The sequence below is a fragment of the Panthera uncia genome, chromosome B1 (assembly GCF_023721935.1).
Source record: "Panthera uncia isolate 11264 chromosome B1, Puncia_PCG_1.0, whole genome shotgun sequence".
Classification (NCBI taxonomy): Eukaryota; Metazoa; Chordata; class Mammalia; order Carnivora; family Felidae; genus Panthera; species Panthera uncia.
In genome coordinates this window covers 150,077,672-150,097,951 of record NC_064811.1, presented here as the reverse complement: position 1 = coordinate 150,097,951, position 20,280 = coordinate 150,077,672, and the positions used below count along the sequence as shown (strand labels likewise).

General features: G+C 39.3%; 1 protein-coding gene across 4 annotated transcripts in view; it reads right to left on the bottom strand.

Annotated features, from left to right (window-relative positions):
* The window catches only part of PINX1 (PIN2 (TERF1) interacting telomerase inhibitor 1), an 88,203-nt gene that overhangs the window by 64,339 nt on the left and 3,584 nt on the right, over nucleotides 1-20,280 (bottom strand). For all 4 annotated transcript variants that reach the window (XM_049631382.1, XM_049631384.1, XM_049631383.1 and 1 more), the window contains exons 2-4: nucleotides 17,372-17,481; nucleotides 15,614-15,706; nucleotides 13,733-13,811 (exon numbers count right to left, since the gene is read on the bottom strand). In XM_049631382.1, the coding sequence (XP_049487339.1) occupies nucleotides 13,733-13,811; nucleotides 15,614-15,706; nucleotides 17,372-17,481 (282 nt within the window). The remainder of the gene's footprint in view (nucleotides 1-13,732; nucleotides 13,812-15,613; nucleotides 15,707-17,371; nucleotides 17,482-20,280) is intronic.

Below are 20,280 nucleotides of genomic sequence, written 5' to 3'. Positions count from 1 at the left end.
TTTTGTAGTACTATTTTTGCAATTTTCTATATGTTTATAATTGTTTCAAAGTAAAAAATTCTTTTAAAAACTGAATAGGGGCACCTGGGTGGCTCAGTCGGTTAAGCGGCCGACTTCGGCTCAGGTCATGATCTCACGGTCCGTGAGTTCGAGCCCCGCGTCGGGCTCTGTGCTGACAGCTCAAAGCCTGGAGCCTGTTTCAGATTCTGTGTCTCCCTCTCTCTGACCCTCCCCCATTCATGCTCTGTCTCTATCTGTCTCAAAAATAAATAAAAACGTTGAAAAAAAAATTTAAAAAAAAATTGAATAAAGGTAAGAGGTTAAATGATAATCAAAAACCAGATCAGAGATGACAATCAGAGTGTGAAGGAGCAGAGCTAGCACTGAGCCATAGCCTCAAATACCAGATTTCACTAGAGACTTACCTTAAGGACAAAACAAAAACAAAAACAAATTGAAGAAGAAATTCATGTTTATTCTTTTGATAAAAAAGGAAAATGTGAGCCAGAAAGTACCTTGCCTAAAATGTCAGAGCAAGTACAACTGGGGTTAGAGTCAATTATAGTCAATTAGTTAACTAGCTGCCTGTATTCCCTCACCTTTATGTGTCAAGGTCAGGCAGCAGAGTACAACAGAAACAGAACACCACAGGTAGAAAAGAGCCTGAATTTTCCATAAAGAAATACAGATATGAGGTTAGAAAAAGTGGGGGAAAGGAAAATTTTGCCTTAGTACTGGAGCAAAACCAGCACATGTCCACTGACTATGTTATAGGAGTTAGCTGTAATCCCTCCTAGAAATCAGCAATTTTAAAAACAAAGTGTGAATTACATAGTAAGGCTCCAAAGGATGTATAGATATCTCAAGGTTTCAGACTATGCTTAGCATGGGTTAATCATATCAGCAACCCAAAACATTTTCTCCTGCAGCCACTTCTCACAAACAGCTTGGGGTTTTTTTCAGACATCCCATGAGTGAATTTTTCTTGTCTTTTGGAGGTCAAACACTTCTTAGGGTACGTAATATTCTCAATTTTGATGTTCCAAACACAAGTCACTTAGTAAGTTCCGAGCTTAGATAAGTAGTTATGATCAACTGAAGGCTTATGAGGCACGAGACCCTGGACTCCAGAGCTTTCTATGCATGTCCTGCAAAGGAGGGGCCATGATGACTAACTGTACTTCACAGGACACTGAGGCACAGAGGGATTAAACGAGGCACATCTAGGAGGTGGCTATGAAGGGATTCAAACCTAGGCAGAGATGAGTGACAGTCCACATCCTTACCCATTACACCATGTCCCCATCAGAGCTGCTCTTGCACTTCAGAGGACACTAAGCCTCACCGGGAGAGCTTCTCACCTGCCGAGGACACAGGCTTCCCACAGTACATGGAGCACGGACAGATCCCAGGGGAATCAGTCCCTAGCTTTTTCCCCACACTGCTCTGTGAGCGGATGCAGCAATGTGGCTCTCCTCCTCCACTTCTCCCATGGGTCCTTCCCTCACTTTACAAGAGGGGCACAACTCTCCTCTCAACAAGGATATAAGCAAGGCACAAACCAAAGGACTGGGAAGCATCTTTTAATCAAAGCAGCAAAAGCAGCCCCCTCCCCGCACCAATCTATCTATCTCATCAAGAGACGCACTTCCAGAAAGATTGCACTATTATAATAATTATTTTCAAAATTTGTAATATATTTCCCAGTTTTATTCATTGCCATCTACTGATGCAATGACAACTTCATCCAAAGAAAAATATTACACTTAAAATTTTGGGGTTACTAGAAATAAAGCAACCTTGAATTGCTCAAATTCCTTCCTCTCTCTCTCTCTCTCTTTTTTGGAGAGGTATGGTGGCAAATCCCATTCTAGGAACAGAGACTTTTGGGGGCTGATTTACACAGGAGCAGTCTTTCCCAGGAATGGTGTATTTATATGTATTTGTTTTGTAGCAGAGAAATAGAATAGGGTGACGAATTTTTAAAAGTTTAAACAAAAAGAAACATATAAGCATAAAATACTATGGGGTATGTGCAATGGAAACATTATTTCAGAGGAAAAGGAACAACGAAATACAACATTTCTGACTACTAAAAGACTTGCTGGTGTATTTATAAATATGTGGCAATGAATATCAAATTGTACTGGTATACAGCATCCGCTGGATACATTTAACAACGTAATGGTATTATTTTAAAATGCTAGCATTTCCCAATAGGCCAGAAATTATATTTTTTGCAATGATTTAAAGCTATGATTAAAAACCTTACAAATGTTGTTCTCAAAAATGTGAGGCGGAGGTGGGGGGGGTGCATGTGTGGCTCAGTCGGTTAAGCATCCAACTCTTGATTTAGGCTCAGGTCATGATCTCACAGTTCGTGGGTTCGAGCCCTGTGCTGGGCTCTGTGTTGACAGCACAGAGCCTGCTTGGGATTCTCTCTCTCCCTCTCTCTGCCCATCTCCAGCTCACTCACTTTCTCTCAAAAGAAGTAAATAAACTTAAAAAAAAAAAAATGTGAGACAGGGTATGCTGTTTTTCAAAGTGCAAAAAAACTTGAAGACCCCTGTCCTAAACAGGTGTTTGGCATCCCAGTTTATTTTCAAAAATATTTAAAATCATAAGGGACAAAATACCTGCTGGAAGTAACAAACATTTCGTAAAACCATGAAGTCCACTGAAAAGCTAAGTTGAGTCTGGTAGAGAGAACTAATTAATAAAATAATTCCAAAAAATGAAATTCTGAAGAATACACCGAGTTTTATGTCCCACAAGAAAATAAGGGTTATTTCTAGAATCTGTGCAAGACATTCTATGAAGCGAACAGTATGGAATCTCTACTTAGTTAAAACAATACTGTATGAATTGATACACAGGCTTAACTAACTAAAAATATTATAACAGTAGAAAAGTATGTTATTGGGTTATTGTGTCATCTGCTTTTCAGCTTTAATACAAGCAATATGATCAAAAATTCACTTCGATGAAGATACTGTATTTACCAAGGATGACATGGCAGAAAAATAACCTATTAGTTGTCCAGGTCCATTCCTTGGATAGGTCTTCCCTCACAGGAAGATTCTAAAGGCTTTTCAGTATTGGGAGCGGCAGTTAGCAAGGCCTGGTTTCTACTGGGCAGGACAGTAAGCAGTGAGCTGCTCCGTCCCATTTGCAGAGCTATCAGCACCCTCTACGGGTCTTGAGGTGGAACTTAATCTACAGATGAGGAACTCTTCAGCTGTCTTCTGCTTGCTTTATGCACAAAAGAATCAGCCTGCACAGATAAACCTGTGGGCCGGACTGCATGAGGACAAAGCACTACCACTTGGAAGCTGTTACACACTCACTACCTTCCTGACAAATAATACAGGGTCCCCTGGGTCACTTTAAACATTTCACTGACTGCACTTCTGGGAATACATCACAAAGGCCCAACTACACTGTGCCCAGCCTCAGCAATCAGCAATAGAACAAAGTACATCTGTCCCCAACCAGGGTTTTTGCAACTACGACGGCATTTCTCAGAAAAGAGTAATCACGATACCATCAAAGAAAAAAAGTAACTTTCTAGCTAGCACTGTCAAATCTCAAAAGAAAACAACTGAAAACTCTGCTTTCTTTTCTTAGTACCTACAAAAATAATCTCATAGCTCCTTTCTTTATGAATCTTGGAGTTGATGATTTCTTGATAACCCTATCACCTAAGAAATTACAAAGTTTTCTCTAATTCAGTACATGAAGGAGGAAGTTATGATACCAAAGTGCAAAGTCAACTCATTTTCCCTCTTCAAGATTGTGTGGATGTCTCTAAGAAAAAAAGCCCCAGACTCAAAAGCTTCTGCCTCCATGACCATGGTCATGCAAGGTCAGCTCAAGTCTATCTAACACCCTAAGCACGTCATTGAATGTGTGTAGGAAAACTGACTGCCATTTACAGTTGATACCCTGATAATGAAACTGCTGCATGTTACTCTCAGTCAACCTTCATTACAGGTTTAATATTACATAAATTACTCAAGTAATTAAGTCTACCAGAAAGGGACCAAGTAATTTTTAGATTTATTGTGACACATATCATCATATATAGGAACATCTGAAGTCCATACAGTTAGTTATAAAGAAATTCCACCACACCACCACTCCCTGGATTAGAAAACAGAACACTGCTTGCACCCAGAAGCATCCAGCACCCCTGTGCCCCCTCCTCCTAGAATAGAGTTCGTCAACCTCTGAGCTACTGACATTTTGGGGTGAGTAATTATTTGTTCGGGGACAGAGGGGCATGGCTGTGCTGTGCACTGTAGGATGTTTAGCAGTCTGGCCTCTACCCACTAGATAGAATTAACATCTCCCCAGCTGTGAAAACCAAAATTCTCTCCAGACATTGCCACATGTCCCACGAGGGGCAATATCACGCCCAGTTGAAAACCACTGTCCTAATTGTAATCATTATCCTCAGTTTTGTGATAATCACTCTTCCTCTTGCTTTTAGTTCTGGTTTTGAACCATTTACTTTCGGGAGGGTGGGAGAGTAACAGCCACAGAAAGTACATATAACATAATGTTCACAAATAACCTATGTAATTGCCAACCAAGAAAAAAAAACAGAACACTAATATCACCCCAAAAGTTCCCCGTGAGTCCCTTCTCAATGCCAACTCCTTGCCTCTCCCCCAAAGTAATCACTATTGTCTTAACATAGTAATCACTTCTTTGTATTTTAAAATAACTTGACCACCCAAGTATGGCACCTAAATATCAGATTTTCACCTGCCCTCTCAATTTTTATACAAGTGGAATCATACCGGATGTTATCTTTGTGTCTCATTTCTTTCTGTCAACATGAAGTTAATGAGATTCTTCCACACCAGGGAATAAATAATAGCCTGCAGGCCAACTCTGATCTGCCACCTGTTTTTGTAAATAACATTTAAGGAAAACACAGTCACATCCATTTTTTTATATATTGTTTGTTGCTGATTTTACAGTCCAATAGTCAAGTTGAGTGGTTGTAACAGAGACCCTATGCTCTGCAAATTATTTCTATGTGGCCCTCTACAGAAAAAGCTTACCAACCCCTGCTCTCTACTCTTGCATGTAACCATACTTCATTTCTTTGCATTTACAAACATATAGCAGTTTACTTATCCAGTCTTTTGCTGATGGACAGTTGGGTTACCGCCGGTTTGGGGATACTGCAGATGATAAGTATTCTTTCCTCCTGACTGAAATACATCCTTTAAAATTTCCTTTATCAAAGGCCTACTGGTGGTAAAGCTTTATCTGAAAACTTTTTCCATCCACTTTCATGAAAGCTTTATTTGCTGGGGGTAAAATTCTAGGTTGCCAGTTATTTCCCTCAATATATTACTCCAATGTCTTTTGGGTTCCACTTTAAGAACTCTGCTTTCATTTATAACCGTTGCTTCTTTGCAGATAATCAGTGTATCTTCTCTGGCTGCATTAAGAGTCTCCTCTCTGTGAATGTGTGTGTGTGTGTGTGTGTGTGTGTGTGTGTGTGTGTGTGTTTATGCGTGTGTATGGCGTTCTGCTACACTGTTACACAGTTACATCTGCTATTATGTTTGTAAGTGAAGATTTCTTTAAATGTAATCTGCTCGGATTCATTAAATTTTTTGAATCTGTGGATTTATCACTAATTCTAGACCATCTTCAGCCCTTATCCCCTTAAACACTGCCTCTGTCCCATTTTCTCTCTTCTTTGTGCTGCTGGTCTTCTCACTTTAAACTTGTTTCATATTTCCCAGCTTTTCCTCTTTCACAGCTGCATTCTGGGTCGCTGTTTTCTAGTCTATTTTCTAGACTTTCTTCAGCTGTGTCCACTTTGTCATTACACCCAATAGGGGGCGCCTCGGTGGCTCAGTAGGTTAAGCATCCATCTCGTGATTTTGGCTCAGGTCAGGATCTCACAGTTCGTGGATCAGGCTCTGTGTCAGGCTCCATGCTGACAGTGCAGTCTCCTTAGGAATCTCTCTCTTTCTCTGCCTGTCCCCTGCTTGCACACTCTGTCTCAAAATAGATAAACATTAAAAAACAAAACAAAACAACAACCCAATAGCACACTTAGTATCTAAGCCTAGGTGTGCTAGAAACCAGCCACAGTCATCAGTAATGCAAACTTAGCGATACCTGATGGGAAATAAAAAGCTTAGAAAACAAAGAGATAAGGATAAATTTTCAAAGAAGACCCTCACCATCCAAAGCTTTGCTACTCTCTCTCAACTATTCAGGAACTGAAAAAGTTGGGAGGATCAAATTATTTTGGTATTTATTTCATTTCTTTCTTTTGCACTAGATTTTAAGTTTCTTCAGACAACGGGATGAGTCTTTTAACCTATTTCTGTATCCTTAGTCTTCAAACAATACTATCAGGAAAGTGAAAAGACAACCCACAGAATTGGAGAAAATATTCACAAATCATGTATCTGATAAGGGACTGGTACTGGAAAATATTAAAAAGTTTACTAAACAAGAATAAAGACACACAACCCAATTAAACATTGGGCAAAGGCCTGAATAGCTATTTCTCCAAAGAAGACACAAATGGACAATAATCACATGAAAAATGGTCAACATCATTAGCCGACATGGACATGCAAATCAAACCACATGTAGATGTTACTTTATAGCCACTAGCATGGCTATAATAAAAAAGACAGATAGTAACAAGTGCTGGCAAAGATAAAGAGAAATTAAAATCCTCATACACTGCTGGTGGGAATGTCAAATAGTGTAGCTGTTTTGGAAAAGAGGGTGGTGGTTACTCAAGTCAAGTTAAACATACAGTAACCATACCACCCAGCAATTTCACTCTACATCTATACCCAAGAAAAATGAAAATACAGGCCACAGAAAAACTGATAGTGTTCACAGCTGCATTATTCATAACAGACCAAAAAGTGGAAGAAACACAAATGCCTATTAACTAATGAATGGATACACCATGGTATATTTCTACAATGGAGTATTACTGGGCAACAAAAAGGAATAAAGTACTGATACATGTTACAACAAAGATGAACCTTGAAAACGTTATGCTCAGTGAAGGAAACCAGTGACAAAAGACCACATGTTGTAAGATTCCATTTACATGAGATGTACAGAATAGGCAAATCTTAAGAGACAGAAAGTAAATCAGCAGTTACCTAGGGTGGGTAGGGGGGTCATGGGGGATGACTGCCACCAGGTAGAGTTTCTTTTAGGGGTAATGAAATGTTTTAAAATTGGTTCTGGTGAAAACTCTGTGAATATATTAAAAGCCATTGAACTATACATTATAAATAGGTAAATTATATGCCATGTGAATTGTATCTCAACAAAGCTAAAAAAACAACAACACAGCAAATTCCCTGCCCCATCTCTCTCCATTCTTAGTTGGTTCTCCTGGGTTTTACTTCCTTCATATTTCTAAATAATATCCTTATACTGCTATTTCTTACCAATTTCCAATTGGCTTCCAAAAACAGAAGCAATTTTAAACTGGCAGTAAGTGTGGACCTTGCTAAGAAAATGCATAGAAGCTAACTGGGGGAAGAGTGCTCTAGAGAGACAGAGAATCTAGTGCAAAATCCTAAGGCAGGAGGATGCCTGATGTATTCACAAACTGGCACAGGGGTCAGTGGCTAGGATGGAATGAGTAAGAAGAGGGGTGGCAGGAGATGAGGTCAGAAAGAGAAAAGGCCCATATTATATATGGCTGCAAGTCCACTGAAAGGGCTTTGGCTTTTGTTCTGAATGAAAAGGAGGAAACAGTGGCAGGGGTGGGGGGCGGGGGAGCAGGAAAGCAGAATAGCACAGACTTAAACTCTGAAAGAATCACTCTGTTATGCAGAAGGAGACCACGGACGGATGAAGAAAGATCAACTGAGAACAGTGTTCTCAACCAGGGGTATTTTGCTCAAAGGACATCTGGCAATATGTGCAGATACCTGTGGTTGCCACAACTGGGCGGGTGGGAGAGGTGCCAGTGGCATTTAGTGGATAGAGGCCAGGGATGCTGCTTAATCATCCTATTTGCACAGGACCTGCCTCACAGCAAAGAATTATCTAGGCTAAAACTTCAGTAGTGCCATGGACGAGAAAACCAGCTTTAGAAGCTGTTATAAACCTAGACAAGAAAAAATGATTGCTCAGATCATACTGGATATAGTGCAGGTGGCAGGAAGCAGTCAGGGTGTGGATATATTCTGAAGGCAGAACCAACATTTCCTAGTGGACACAGGTGTTGAGTTTGAATAACTAGAAGGATGGAACTGACATCAACTGAAATAGGAAAGACATTGGATAAAACCGTCTGAAGGTAGGTGTGGGGAAGTAGTCAGAACTGGAGTTTGAACATGTTAAGTGTGAGAGGTTGACAGCTGATGACACCCCAAATTAAGAATACTGAGTTGGGGGTTCAATACAAGTCTGGAATTTAGGAGAGAGGGTGACACCATAGCGAGCAATCTGGCCATTGTCACTAAACATCCCAGCCATGTTGTTACATCCGGCCATGATGTAATAAACAATTGGTGTAGATAACAGATGAAGGCAGTCCTAGGACTGAACTGCTGGGCCCCAGACATGATAAGCCTGGGATAAGAAAAATGCAACAGAGATTAAGGAGGAGTGGCCAGTGAAGCAGGAAGAAAACCAGGAGATGGTGGGGTCTGAGAAGCCAAGGAAAATGAGTGCTTCAAGAAGCAGTGAACATCTATGTCACGGGCGAGGTAAGATGAGGATTAAAAAATGCCCACTGGAGGGATGCCTGGGTGGCTCAGTCTGTAAGGTGTCCGACTCCTGATTTTGGCTCAGGTCATGATCTCAGAGTCATTGAGATCGAGCCCCATGTCAAGCTCCATGCTGGGCATAGAACCTGCTTGAGATTCTTTCTCCCTCTCTCCCTCTAAAAAAAATTTTTTTTAAATACCCACTGGATTTGCTAACATGGAAGTCACTGGTGACTTTGGCAAGGGCAGATTCTGTGGAGCAGTGAGGCAAAGTCTGACTGACATGGGTTTAAAAGAGACGGCAGGAAGACTCCCTGTCTTCTGCCCACAAAAGGTAACTGCCATGGGGCACGCCCCTCTACTATAAACAATGGGAAAACAAAAGATATGAAACAACTCATGAGATACTGATGACAGGCAGCACAGGACTGTCATCCTTGACAGAGGGGCAACAAAGGACGTGAGCTCAAGGACTGCCCTGGATTTCTGTCAAGAGGCAATTTCTGGACATAGCACAAGGAAGGAAGCACAGGGCTCTCGCTGAAATGAAAACATATGTCCACACGAAGATGTGCACAGAAATGTTCACAGCAGCTCTGGGTATAGTAGGCAAAAACTGGAAACAACCCAAATGTCCATCAGCAGGTGAACAGATAAACAATTATGGCATATGCATACAATGGCATACTATTCAGGAATGAAATGAGTCACTGATAAATGCAACATGGATAAATCTCCATGGATAAAACACAACATGGATGACTTGTGCTGAGAAAAACAAGCCAGGCAGAAAAGAAAATACAAAACCAGTCTATATAGAGAGAGCAGTGGTTGTATGGGGCCAGAGAATGAAGTGAGGGGTGGGGGGGAGAGTGGCAGGGGGCTGACTCGGAAGCGACCCAAGATAATTTTTTATAATAATGAAAATTTATCATGGTTATTACGATATTATATATTAGAGGTATATACATTTGTCAAAACTCATGGAACTGTACTCTCAAAAATGGGTACACTGTATATATGTAAATTATACCTCACTAAGGTTTTTAAAAAAAAAAAAAAAAAACATTCTAGCCAGAGTCCTGCTTCCAGTAATGGTGAACTGGCTCATTTCAATGGTCTCTCTTACTAAGAAAACCGCAACAAAATATTGGGGGGCAGGAGGGGAATGACTCCAAGATATTATAGTGGAGCAAAGCAGAGAATTACACAGTCCCAGTTAAGGCTAAGAAAATCCAGAGAAGTGAGTGTGATGTTTTGGGTTCCCCGCCCCACACAGTGAGTGTCTGCCAAGTCTAGAAGAGGCGAAAGAGAGGCAGAGCAGCTAAACAGACTGTCTGAGACTGACTCAATCCATGTTAAAAGTTTTTAAAAAGAGAGAACAGAACTGAAATCAATTTGTATAGAAAATTCGAGTTCTGTGGCAAAGGAGAGCAGAAGCATCAGAAGTGGCCGTAAATGAGGGAAATGGACTCAAGAAACAGTTTTAAACTTAATTTTTTTAAATTTATTTATTTAAAAAAAAATTTTTTTTAACGTTTGTTTATTTTTGAGACAGAGAGAGACAGAGCATGAACGGGGGAGGGGCAGAGAGAGAGGGAGACACAGAACCAGAAGCAGGCTCCAGGCTCTGAGCCATCAGCCCAGAGCCTGACGCGGGGCTCGAACTCACGGACTGCGAGATCGTGACCTGAGCTGAAGTCGGACGCCTAACCGACTGAGCCACCCAGGCGCCCCTGAACTTAATTTTTAAACAATTTTTTGAGTAGGACAAAACACACATGGTACAAAGTCATGAAGGTACAAAAGGACTATAGCACAAGCTTAATTTCCTCTCATCCCAGCCACTCAGCTCCCTTCCCAGACGCAATCACTCTTACCAGTTTCTTCAGTATTTTTCCATAGATATTTTATGTATATAAAATATGTACAGAATAGATATTCTGGAGCTACTCTATGTATATCAACCTCAGCACCACTAGTATTTGGGGCCAGATAATCCTTTGTTATCGGAGGCTATCCTTTGCACTGTAGGATATTAAACAGCATCCCTGGCCTCTATCTACCGGTCACCAGAAGCACCTCTAGTTGTGACAAACAAAAATGTCTCCAGACACTGCCCTCAGTTGAAAACCACTGATGCATAACCAAGCACACACACATGTATTTCCTCTCTATATTTTCCTACAAACTCATGCCATATATACGGGTTTTCATCTTTTTTTACCTTATAATAATTGCAGATCATCCATCAGTCATACAAAGATTTCAAATTTTATTTATATCTAGCTGCCAACAAGTGAGGCTATTTATAATATTCATTATCTTAAGAGCATTCTTTTTTTTTTTTTTTTTTTTTTAATCTGGGGAGAAAGCACATTATTGCCTTTGATTTCATTAATGACACTTAGGAACAGTCTCAGTAATAAGCCCAAATCTATCCACCTGAAAAGTAACACACTTTCTTGGTGGCACTATATTCTAATTACTAAAAGTAATCAAGAGGAAATAGTCTACTATGGAGTTCTATCTCTACAAATAACAACAATCATAAAGATTATAAGCTAATACTTATTGAGTACTTACTATAGGTTAGGCAGTGTTCAACGTGCTTTAGTTATATTAATGTATCTAATTCTCACAACAACCTTCTGAGGATGGTACTATTATCTGCATTTCACCAAAAAGGAAACCAAGGTACAGAGATGTTCAGTAATGTACTCAAGGTCAAGGTCACACAAGTAGAGATGTCAATCTGGGCAGTCTGGCTCTGGTGTTCATCTCTAAACCATGACACTCTATTACTCTTCAGTCAAAACCTGCAAGTCTTAGATGATGATGTTTACATTCATATCTGTGGTTCTACTGATTTCAACTAAAATCCTGAATGTAAAGATGTTTTTGTTTATAATTAGTAAGGGTTAAATGTCCTTGAGATTTACTACTGCATATATCCCGCATTTCCTGATACCAGTCCAGTTGGTGTTTTCACAAAACATTTTCCTTATGTTTTTCTCTGGCTAACAAACTGGCATCTTTTTTATTAGGACCATATATCTTTTTATACAGAACTATTAGGATAGTTCTGATAGTTATCCCATGGATAAGAAAACTGTCCAAGTTATAGAGTCTAACAAGGAATTAGGGAAAACACAAACACAGCACCTTTCCCTTCATGCTTTTGGGCTCAGTCCTATAAGCAGTACTGCAATAAATCTTCCCAGAGTTGAATCTGCCCTATAATTTTACCAATTACCAGCATATCCTCTAGCTAACTCTTAAGCAGGGACTGTCTCATACATCTACATATCCTCAAGTCTAACTCAGTACACAGCTCAATAAATGTTTGCTGAACTTGGTTGATTTTTAATTCCACAAAGTTTTTCCTCTTCCAATTTAACAAACATCTTTTGACAGTTCAGTGTATGCCAAACATAATCACAGGGAACAGAAAGAAATTCCTTACAAAAATGTTTGCAGAATATAACTCATCATCAACAACAACAAAACAATTCAGAAAGGGGCAAAGGAATTGAAGAATTGAAGACCTGTTTCCAAAGAAGACATAAAAACAGCCGAGTATATGAAAAGATGTCGGACATGACTAATCACTAGAGAAATGCAAATCAAAAGCCTATGAGATATCCCCTCACACCCATCAGGATGTCTCCTATCAAAAAAACCAAAAACCTAGAAAATAACCAGTGTTGGCAAGCATATGGAGAAACTGGAAGTCATGTGCGCTGTTGTGAATATAAAATGGTGTATCCATTACGGAAAATACTGTGGCAGTTCTTCAAAAACTTAGAATTACCATGAGACGACCCAAGTGTCCACTGATGGATGAATGAATGATAAGCAAAATGTGGTATGTACATACAATGAAACACTACTGAGCCTTAAAAGGAAGGAATGATACAAAACCGAATGCCTGGAAATGGTATAACATGGACATTCTGTTCAGTGAAATGATCTGGATGCAGAAGACAGATACCTTATCATCCCACTTATATGAGGTACCTAGAGTAGTCAAATTCAGAGACAGAAAGTAGAATGGTGGCTACCAAGGGCTTGAGAGAGAGAAGAATGGGGAGTAAGTATTGAATGGGGACACCGTTTCAGTTTTACGAGATGAAGTGTTTTACGGATAGATGGTGTGATGGTTGCACAACAGTATGAATGTACCTAATGTCCCTGATCTGTACACTTAAAAACGGTTAAATGGTTAATTTTGTTACGTGTATTTTACCACTATTCTTTTAAAAAAACTGTTTGCCAAAGAGCTAACAGTCTAGATTTCTTCAAGAATTAGGTGACATCATGCCCTTGCTTTCCAAATAGCCATGTGACAAAAAAAACTTCCTTTAAACTCTAAAATTAGACCAAAGGCCCAAAAGTCTGAGGACTATACCATCCATGTTCCCTTAACAGTACTATTTTTCTGTTAATATGGAATGCCCAATATTCAACTGTTTCATTTCCAGTTCCTATACCTTAGGTATACAATTTCTAGTACTGAGCTCCTTGTAACAAATTTTACTTTACCTGAGCATTTTGAATCTCTTATATACATTCAAAGGTAAAACAAATTTCACTAAGTAGTATCAACACAAAAAAGGCTTTTCTAGTAAGCCTTTGCTGGCTGCTGGTTTGTGGTCCTACTTGATATTTCTTGCTTTGTATACGTATTTGTTTTTGCTTTATATTTTAAAAACATGTTTTTAGTCACACTCAAGGATCCCCAGAAAGGTCACTTTACTGTTTGAGATTGTGAACTGAACAGATTTATCTTGCCATTCTCAAACTATTACTGGGAAAAAGTGTTTGCTTTTGATGGGGAGAGCACCATTAAAATGTAAACAGAAATGCCTATTGTAATAACTTCAATCAATTAACTTTCAGATATATAATGCTTATAGTAAAAAGAGTTGGTAAAAAAATTTAAACTGAGACGTGTCTTCTATAGATCCAATGGACAACAAAGCAAAGGTTTCCCCTACCTGCTGTTTCTTGCCCATGGCAAGTGTTCAGCTCAGCCAGAAGCTGGTTAAAATCATCCTGATGAGCAATCCAGTTATCCTGAAAATATCCGAAAAATCAAATAAAGGTAAGCTTACAGTTTACTTGCACCAGTTGAGATAGATTTATTTTGGAATCAAGGAAATCTAGTGGTTAATGTGAAACTTTAAATGTTTCATCAAAATATTATGACATAAATTTGAATGAAGAAATAATATAAATTTAAAATGTAATTTATCTGTGTCAGTATTAAAAATGGGCTTATTTGAAGCCTGAGTCCTGATTTCAAATGTGGATAACTTATCAACAGTCCACTTATAATCAAATAATCAACAGGCAACCTGCATGCTAAATATTAAAATAAAGCAAAATAAAATCATTACCTCATTATGGAAATATTATGTGGGTCAAAGGAAAAAAGCAGTGACAGAGTTCAGGGCTCTCTTTTGTGCTCATGTGAACTTAAAATACTTTGCCCAATTCTACATGCTTGCATTGACCCCCAATTTACAAAACCACACTGAGGAAGGAGTAAGAAAGACTCCAATTTCCCTCTGTCAGCACCTTCATGAAGTGGTGCTAATATGTTCATTGTAACAAAAATAACCTGACTTTAAAAGGGAATGGGCATCTCCGAAACAATCTAACCAGTGGGAAGCAAGTATCAATGCAGAAATTTGCCTTATACACACTTTAAGAATGCTGAAGGTTTAAGGCATGTTAAAAATAGGTTTACTGGGCAACGCTTCTCCAAAAAGTTAAGTGTATCTATACATCTATCTTTTAACAACTACCTTCAAAACCAACCCCATATAAACTCTTTAGTGGTTTAAAATTTTAGCTGTTAGTCCAAAAAATTTTAGCTGCTCTAGTCTATCACTCAGCGCAATTACTATTTCTAGTCCATTACTCAGTATATCAAATAAATAATTTGGTGTAGTTCTCCAAAATAATAAGTAGTTCTCCAGATTTCCTATCAGATTCTGCTGGCTGTAAAAATTTAAGAACAAAGTTTTCAGCTCAGACACTATAGTAATACTGAATACTCATACACTTATATATACTTATACACTTAAAACATAGACACTATAGTAATACTGAAAATGAAAAGCACAATAGGCCATTAATTTTTAATTACAGTGTTATATTTTCAAAGCACCAGTATTTAAGGAGAAACGTGAATAAATTCAACTGCTATATACCAACAGTCGGAAACAGACAAAAGGGAGGCGCCTGGTTGGCTCAGTCAGTTAAACGTTCGACTTGGGCTCAAGTCATGATCTCACAGTTCGTGGGTTCGAGTCCGGCATGGGGCTCTGTGCTGACAGCTCACAGCCTGTAGCCTGCTTCGGACACTGTCTCTCCCTCTCTCTCTGCCCCTCTTCCGCCCACACTTGGTCTCTCTCAAAAATAAATAAATGTTAAAAAATGAAATTAAAAAATAGACAAAAGGACAGGAAAAGGTCACCACTTTCTTGCAGAAAAAACTTAATTTCTCTCCGAAGTTAAATGCCACTAACTTTTAATAGTATAAGCAAATATTAGAAAGAAGATAAAGATAAAAATTCCTTTCTATACTGAAATGAATATTTCTATAAAAAGAATATTTTTTTCAAAGTTTAGGAACAAAACTAATTCGGATCTTAGACATAATCAAGTAAAGAATCCCATAAGGACAACAAGGCAAGGTGAAGGCATGGTGTATGGCGAAAAGCCTGCTTAGTTATGGGCTCTTTAGTCAATCACAGCATGGAAGATACACACGTGCATAGTTAAAACCTCATCAATTTGATGAAATATGTGTATTTACAAAAAAAGCCAATCATGCAAGGAAAACCCCCAGCAAACACACTGTTGCTCACTTCATTATTGATTGTAGCTCCAAGTCCCAGGTGGTTATTTTTAACTTGAACTTTAATATGATCTGTGGCTCCTTGCTCCTGAGCCCCTAAACCCTGTGGAGGTCAAGCACAAAGAGAGTTAGTATTTTTATCAAGTATAAAGAGAGATCACATCTTTCTTCCTTCATCAACTATTCGACTAATCACGAAATATCCAGGAGTGAGGCACTATCCTTATCCTCAGAGAGGACACAGTCTAATGGATTCTTACAAAGTACGTCTGTAATACCAAGGATGCACTTACAATAATGAATGCTAACTCTTCAACCTGAGACCTATTTCACGGCCCATGTACACACTATGCAGAACATGCCTTTTTGTGATGCTCGAAATCAGAGTACTATTACCAAACTAATGGAATCCCATTGGAGATATTACAAATCTATGGCTCTCTCCATTACATAATTTTACAAAACAACACTGACAGAGTGGAGAAAGGAGACCCCAAGTCCCTAAATCAATCAACACTCATTTGTAAGGTGTCTCAGAGAGGCTGCTGTACTGAAGAAACTAAAAGGCAACCAGGGTGGCTCTAGGTGAGTGGACAGAGAGAAAATAAGATAAAATAAAGGGGCTAGACCTCACAGGACCCTAGAAATTACAGTAGAAATTTGGATTTAATTTTTTAAAATGATGGGAAGCCACTGAACTTTTAAGCAAGGGAATGCCATGATCTAATTTCTGTATTTCAAAAGATATTCTGGCTATTGTTTGGCAAACGGCCCCGAGGAAGAAAAGGAGGGAGGGAAGCAGCTGAGAGGGCAGGCAGTGATGGTGTGTGGACCAGGATGGGGCCCCAGATAGAGAGGAATAATGACTGGCGATGCGAGAAGTGAGAGAGGTAGAGGAACCAAGCAAGACCATTTACAAAAATGGGGAAAACTTGAGACGGAAAAGACTGGAAGGTGGGTATCAAGAATTTTATAACAAAAATTATAAAGTTTGAGATGCTCACTCAAGTGGAAATGTCAAGCAGTCTGGTGAATTTACAAACCTGAAGCTCAGAGGACAGATCTGGACCAGATAATTCTCAGAATTTAGACCAAAGTATGGTATGGAATCAAAGAGCTCACCTTTCAGAATACAGAAAAGGCCTGGGGCTGAGGAGCTCCAGAGCTCAAAAGGCTGGAGGAGGAAGAGCCAGCAACATACTTAGGAGTGGCCAATGCGGTAGAAGGAAAAACAGGGGAGAGAGCAGTACTGTGGAAGCCAAGACACAAGTATTGCCAAGAATAGTCCAGTATGTCCAATGCTGCTAAGGGATTAAGTAACGTGAGAATAAAAAAGGATCCACTGGATTGGGAACAAGATCATTAAAGGCCATCACAAGAACCATTTAAATACAAAAGTATCACCAGAAACCCATTTCAACCAGGAATAAATAGTGTGAGGAAAATGGGGAAATGTATATTCTGAGCTATAAAGGGGAACAAAATATTACTCTTAGCAATATAAAAACACTGATGGTTAAGTATGATTCCAAGTGCAGCTAATTAAAAGGCACAATCTATAAAAGATGCTAATCACAGCAATTTAAATGATAAACGAAGAGAACTGACCTTTATGTTCAATTCTAATTTTATTGTTACAATTTAGTTATGTCTCCAAAATCACTTACTGATCAAAAACACAAATTTCTCCCAGTGTCCTAAGAAAGATGCATTCTCCTGATTTGCCTTTATGCATGGCTCCAATTTCTTTTGCTCTTCTCCAACATACCTTTCCTTTAGACCACCCCATCTTCTCTAGCATCCTCTGGCCAAACTTGGAATCATCATTGCTCCAGGCAGTGTTTCTCGGATCCACGGCCCACTTCTGCTTCCGCCGACCTGCAAATGACAAAGTATCTCATCAGCAATTTATCTTTTAAACCTGGAAAACACTACACAAATACACACAAAACCTAATACGTACACACATATTTGCAAAAAATATGACAAACAATATGTTTTATTAGATACAGATATCACATTCAGCATTCAATGAAATATCATCAGATTGGATTACTTACCCTGGTTTTCCCAGTAACTACTATATTCTCAATATACAAACTGGCCTAAGATAAAAATAACAGTGTTCCCTCCAAATGTGACAAACAGACATACATGATATACCATCAGTTGGCCTTCCACACTCAGCTAAAGGCAGCAACTGTAAGCACTTGTCAACACCAGTGTCATCATCACCACCAGCAGCATCAGCCACTACAGCTTCCGGTGCCATACGTTATGTACCAAATGTTATCCATATATTGTATTCGATTTGCACAGTAACCCAATGAGGATGGAAATTCTTACCTCCATTTTTCAGATGAGGAAATCTGAGGCTTAGAGAAAGAAATGTACCTAATGCCCCCAAACAAATATCAGAGCCTCTATACAAAGCAAGGGCCTACTGACATCAAAGCTTATATTCTTAATCCACAATATACAACAGTCATTATGATCTTGGGGAGAGTCAACTGTACCCTCCACACATGTGATCTACACATAGTTATGATGTCATCCCTTATTACTGAAATGCCCTAGAGACACATGACCCCTTCTCTGAACTTCCAAAATAAACTATCTGCTTCTTTTCTGGCATTGAATACACATTCTTCTGTATTATGACTACTAATATCCTTCTCTTATGTTTCCTATGAGACCATCATCTCCTTACAGCTTACATTTGTGTGCTATTCTTTTTCATGCTTCATTGCAAGAAGTAGAAAATGCTATGTCCACAGCAGGCACTCAGGAAATATGTGAATGAATGTATGAGTGAATTCAAAAGAAAGAAGGAAGAAAAAAGGAGACAAGAGGAAAGGAATGAAGGAAGGAAAGAACATAATTAAGGGAACTGCTTTGAATCTCTTCGTATTAAGTATTTTTTAATGCATACAAATAATTGACCGTTGGGAACTCAAATTTATCAGTATAGTTTTATGGAAAATTGCTGCAGAGATATAGAACCTCAAAAAGTTCACAGAACAAGAACACGAAGCCCTAAAATAAATTGTGGCCAATTGAGAAATTTGGAGGTCAAGTGTGCTTATTATTGACCTACTGCAGCAATCAAAGCACAGTATCTCACTATCAACAACAGCCTTATGCTTGGCAGTCTCTTAACTCCCTGCGTCCCCTCCTCCTTCAAGGAAGGCAGAGTGTCACATGCTGCACCTCATTTGGATGTGTCTAGAGTCTTGGAAGCTTGATTACCCTACATTCTACAAACGGACTTTGGGTTGAAGGTTCTAGAAGGGGAGCACAGCTACTAGTATACCCTTGACAGAAGAACAGTCCTCCTCTATCCCTTTTCTAAAGGGGAAGGTCGCCCTCTTCGACCTATTGTGCAGCTTTGGGAGGGACACACATAGAGCAGTGGGGAAGGGGACACCCACCTAACCAGCCAGGTCAGCCAAATCGACCCTGGCAATCAATGCGGTGACAGGTGTCACAGCCAGATCGCCCTCACATCTTCACAACATAATTTAAAAATAATACAACCTCCAGTGAGAGGCTTACAGTATAACACATAAAATCAATAAAGGGACCCAAAACTACACACATCCAAACAAAAGTAAACTTTTTATAAGCATGCAGAAAAAGCAAAACAAGTTGGGCTCAAATCTACAGTTTTGCAAGAAAAAGGTGACCCCAAAATGTTAACCATGACTAAGTTACCAGTTTACCTATCTTAGTAAATACAGAGAATAACATTGCCTCTGCTAATGAACAACATACCAGATATGAGCCTTCTTAGCCATGTTCTCTTTGTAAGGCTGCTTGCTGGTATGTGTCAGCGTTCATGTCTCTCCACAGCGGTGCCTGCCAGGGATTCTAACTGGGGCTTATATGAAAAAGACATTTCTGAGAATGAATGAACCCACCTTATCCAATAAGAACTCCAACACTTTATGTTACATACACATACACAGCAGACTGTAATAATGCTTATACAAAAGATCACCAAGGTCAGTTCCTCTTCCTTGCAGAAATGTCAGGTATCCTCAAATAAAGGGGTAGGGCAGGGTTTCCCCAGCGAGGATGTTAAATCAGGGGAGCTTCCCATTAAAATAAAATAGAGCAACATTGTGTGAAACAAAACTTAATAGTGTTCCATATTAGAGACTTTCCCAGAACATTTCATATGCAGATGTGTAGATCCTCTAAGGGCAAAGCAGGCATGCTATGTTTCCCAAATTTATTTGATCCGAACCCTACTTCACTGGAAGGCTTTTCGGGCTCTAGTGCTGTAGAATTTCCAGGTTTGGGAAATCGTGGCAAGGAAAAGACTGTCACTGGTCTGTTCAGATTGGATCAACTTTTACATGTGCTTTGTTATTCTTATTCCACAATCATTCTACGCTTAGATGTCAACTTGTTAACCCTGTGTGCAGAAGAGAACATAGCAGGCCTCACTACTAACCTTCGAAAGGCTTGCTTACAAGGTTGGCACCTTGGCTGGGAACCTGGCTTTCAGGAGGGTTCCAAGCATTCTCGGAATTGGTGAGTGGCTCACTATGCCTAATTGTTAATACAAACAATATGGTTTATACTGAATACTTGGCTTTCCTTCTGGGAGTCTGGAGCACTGGGCCTCAGGGTTGAGTACCCTGAATCTGCAGAATCACTATTTAGGATGAT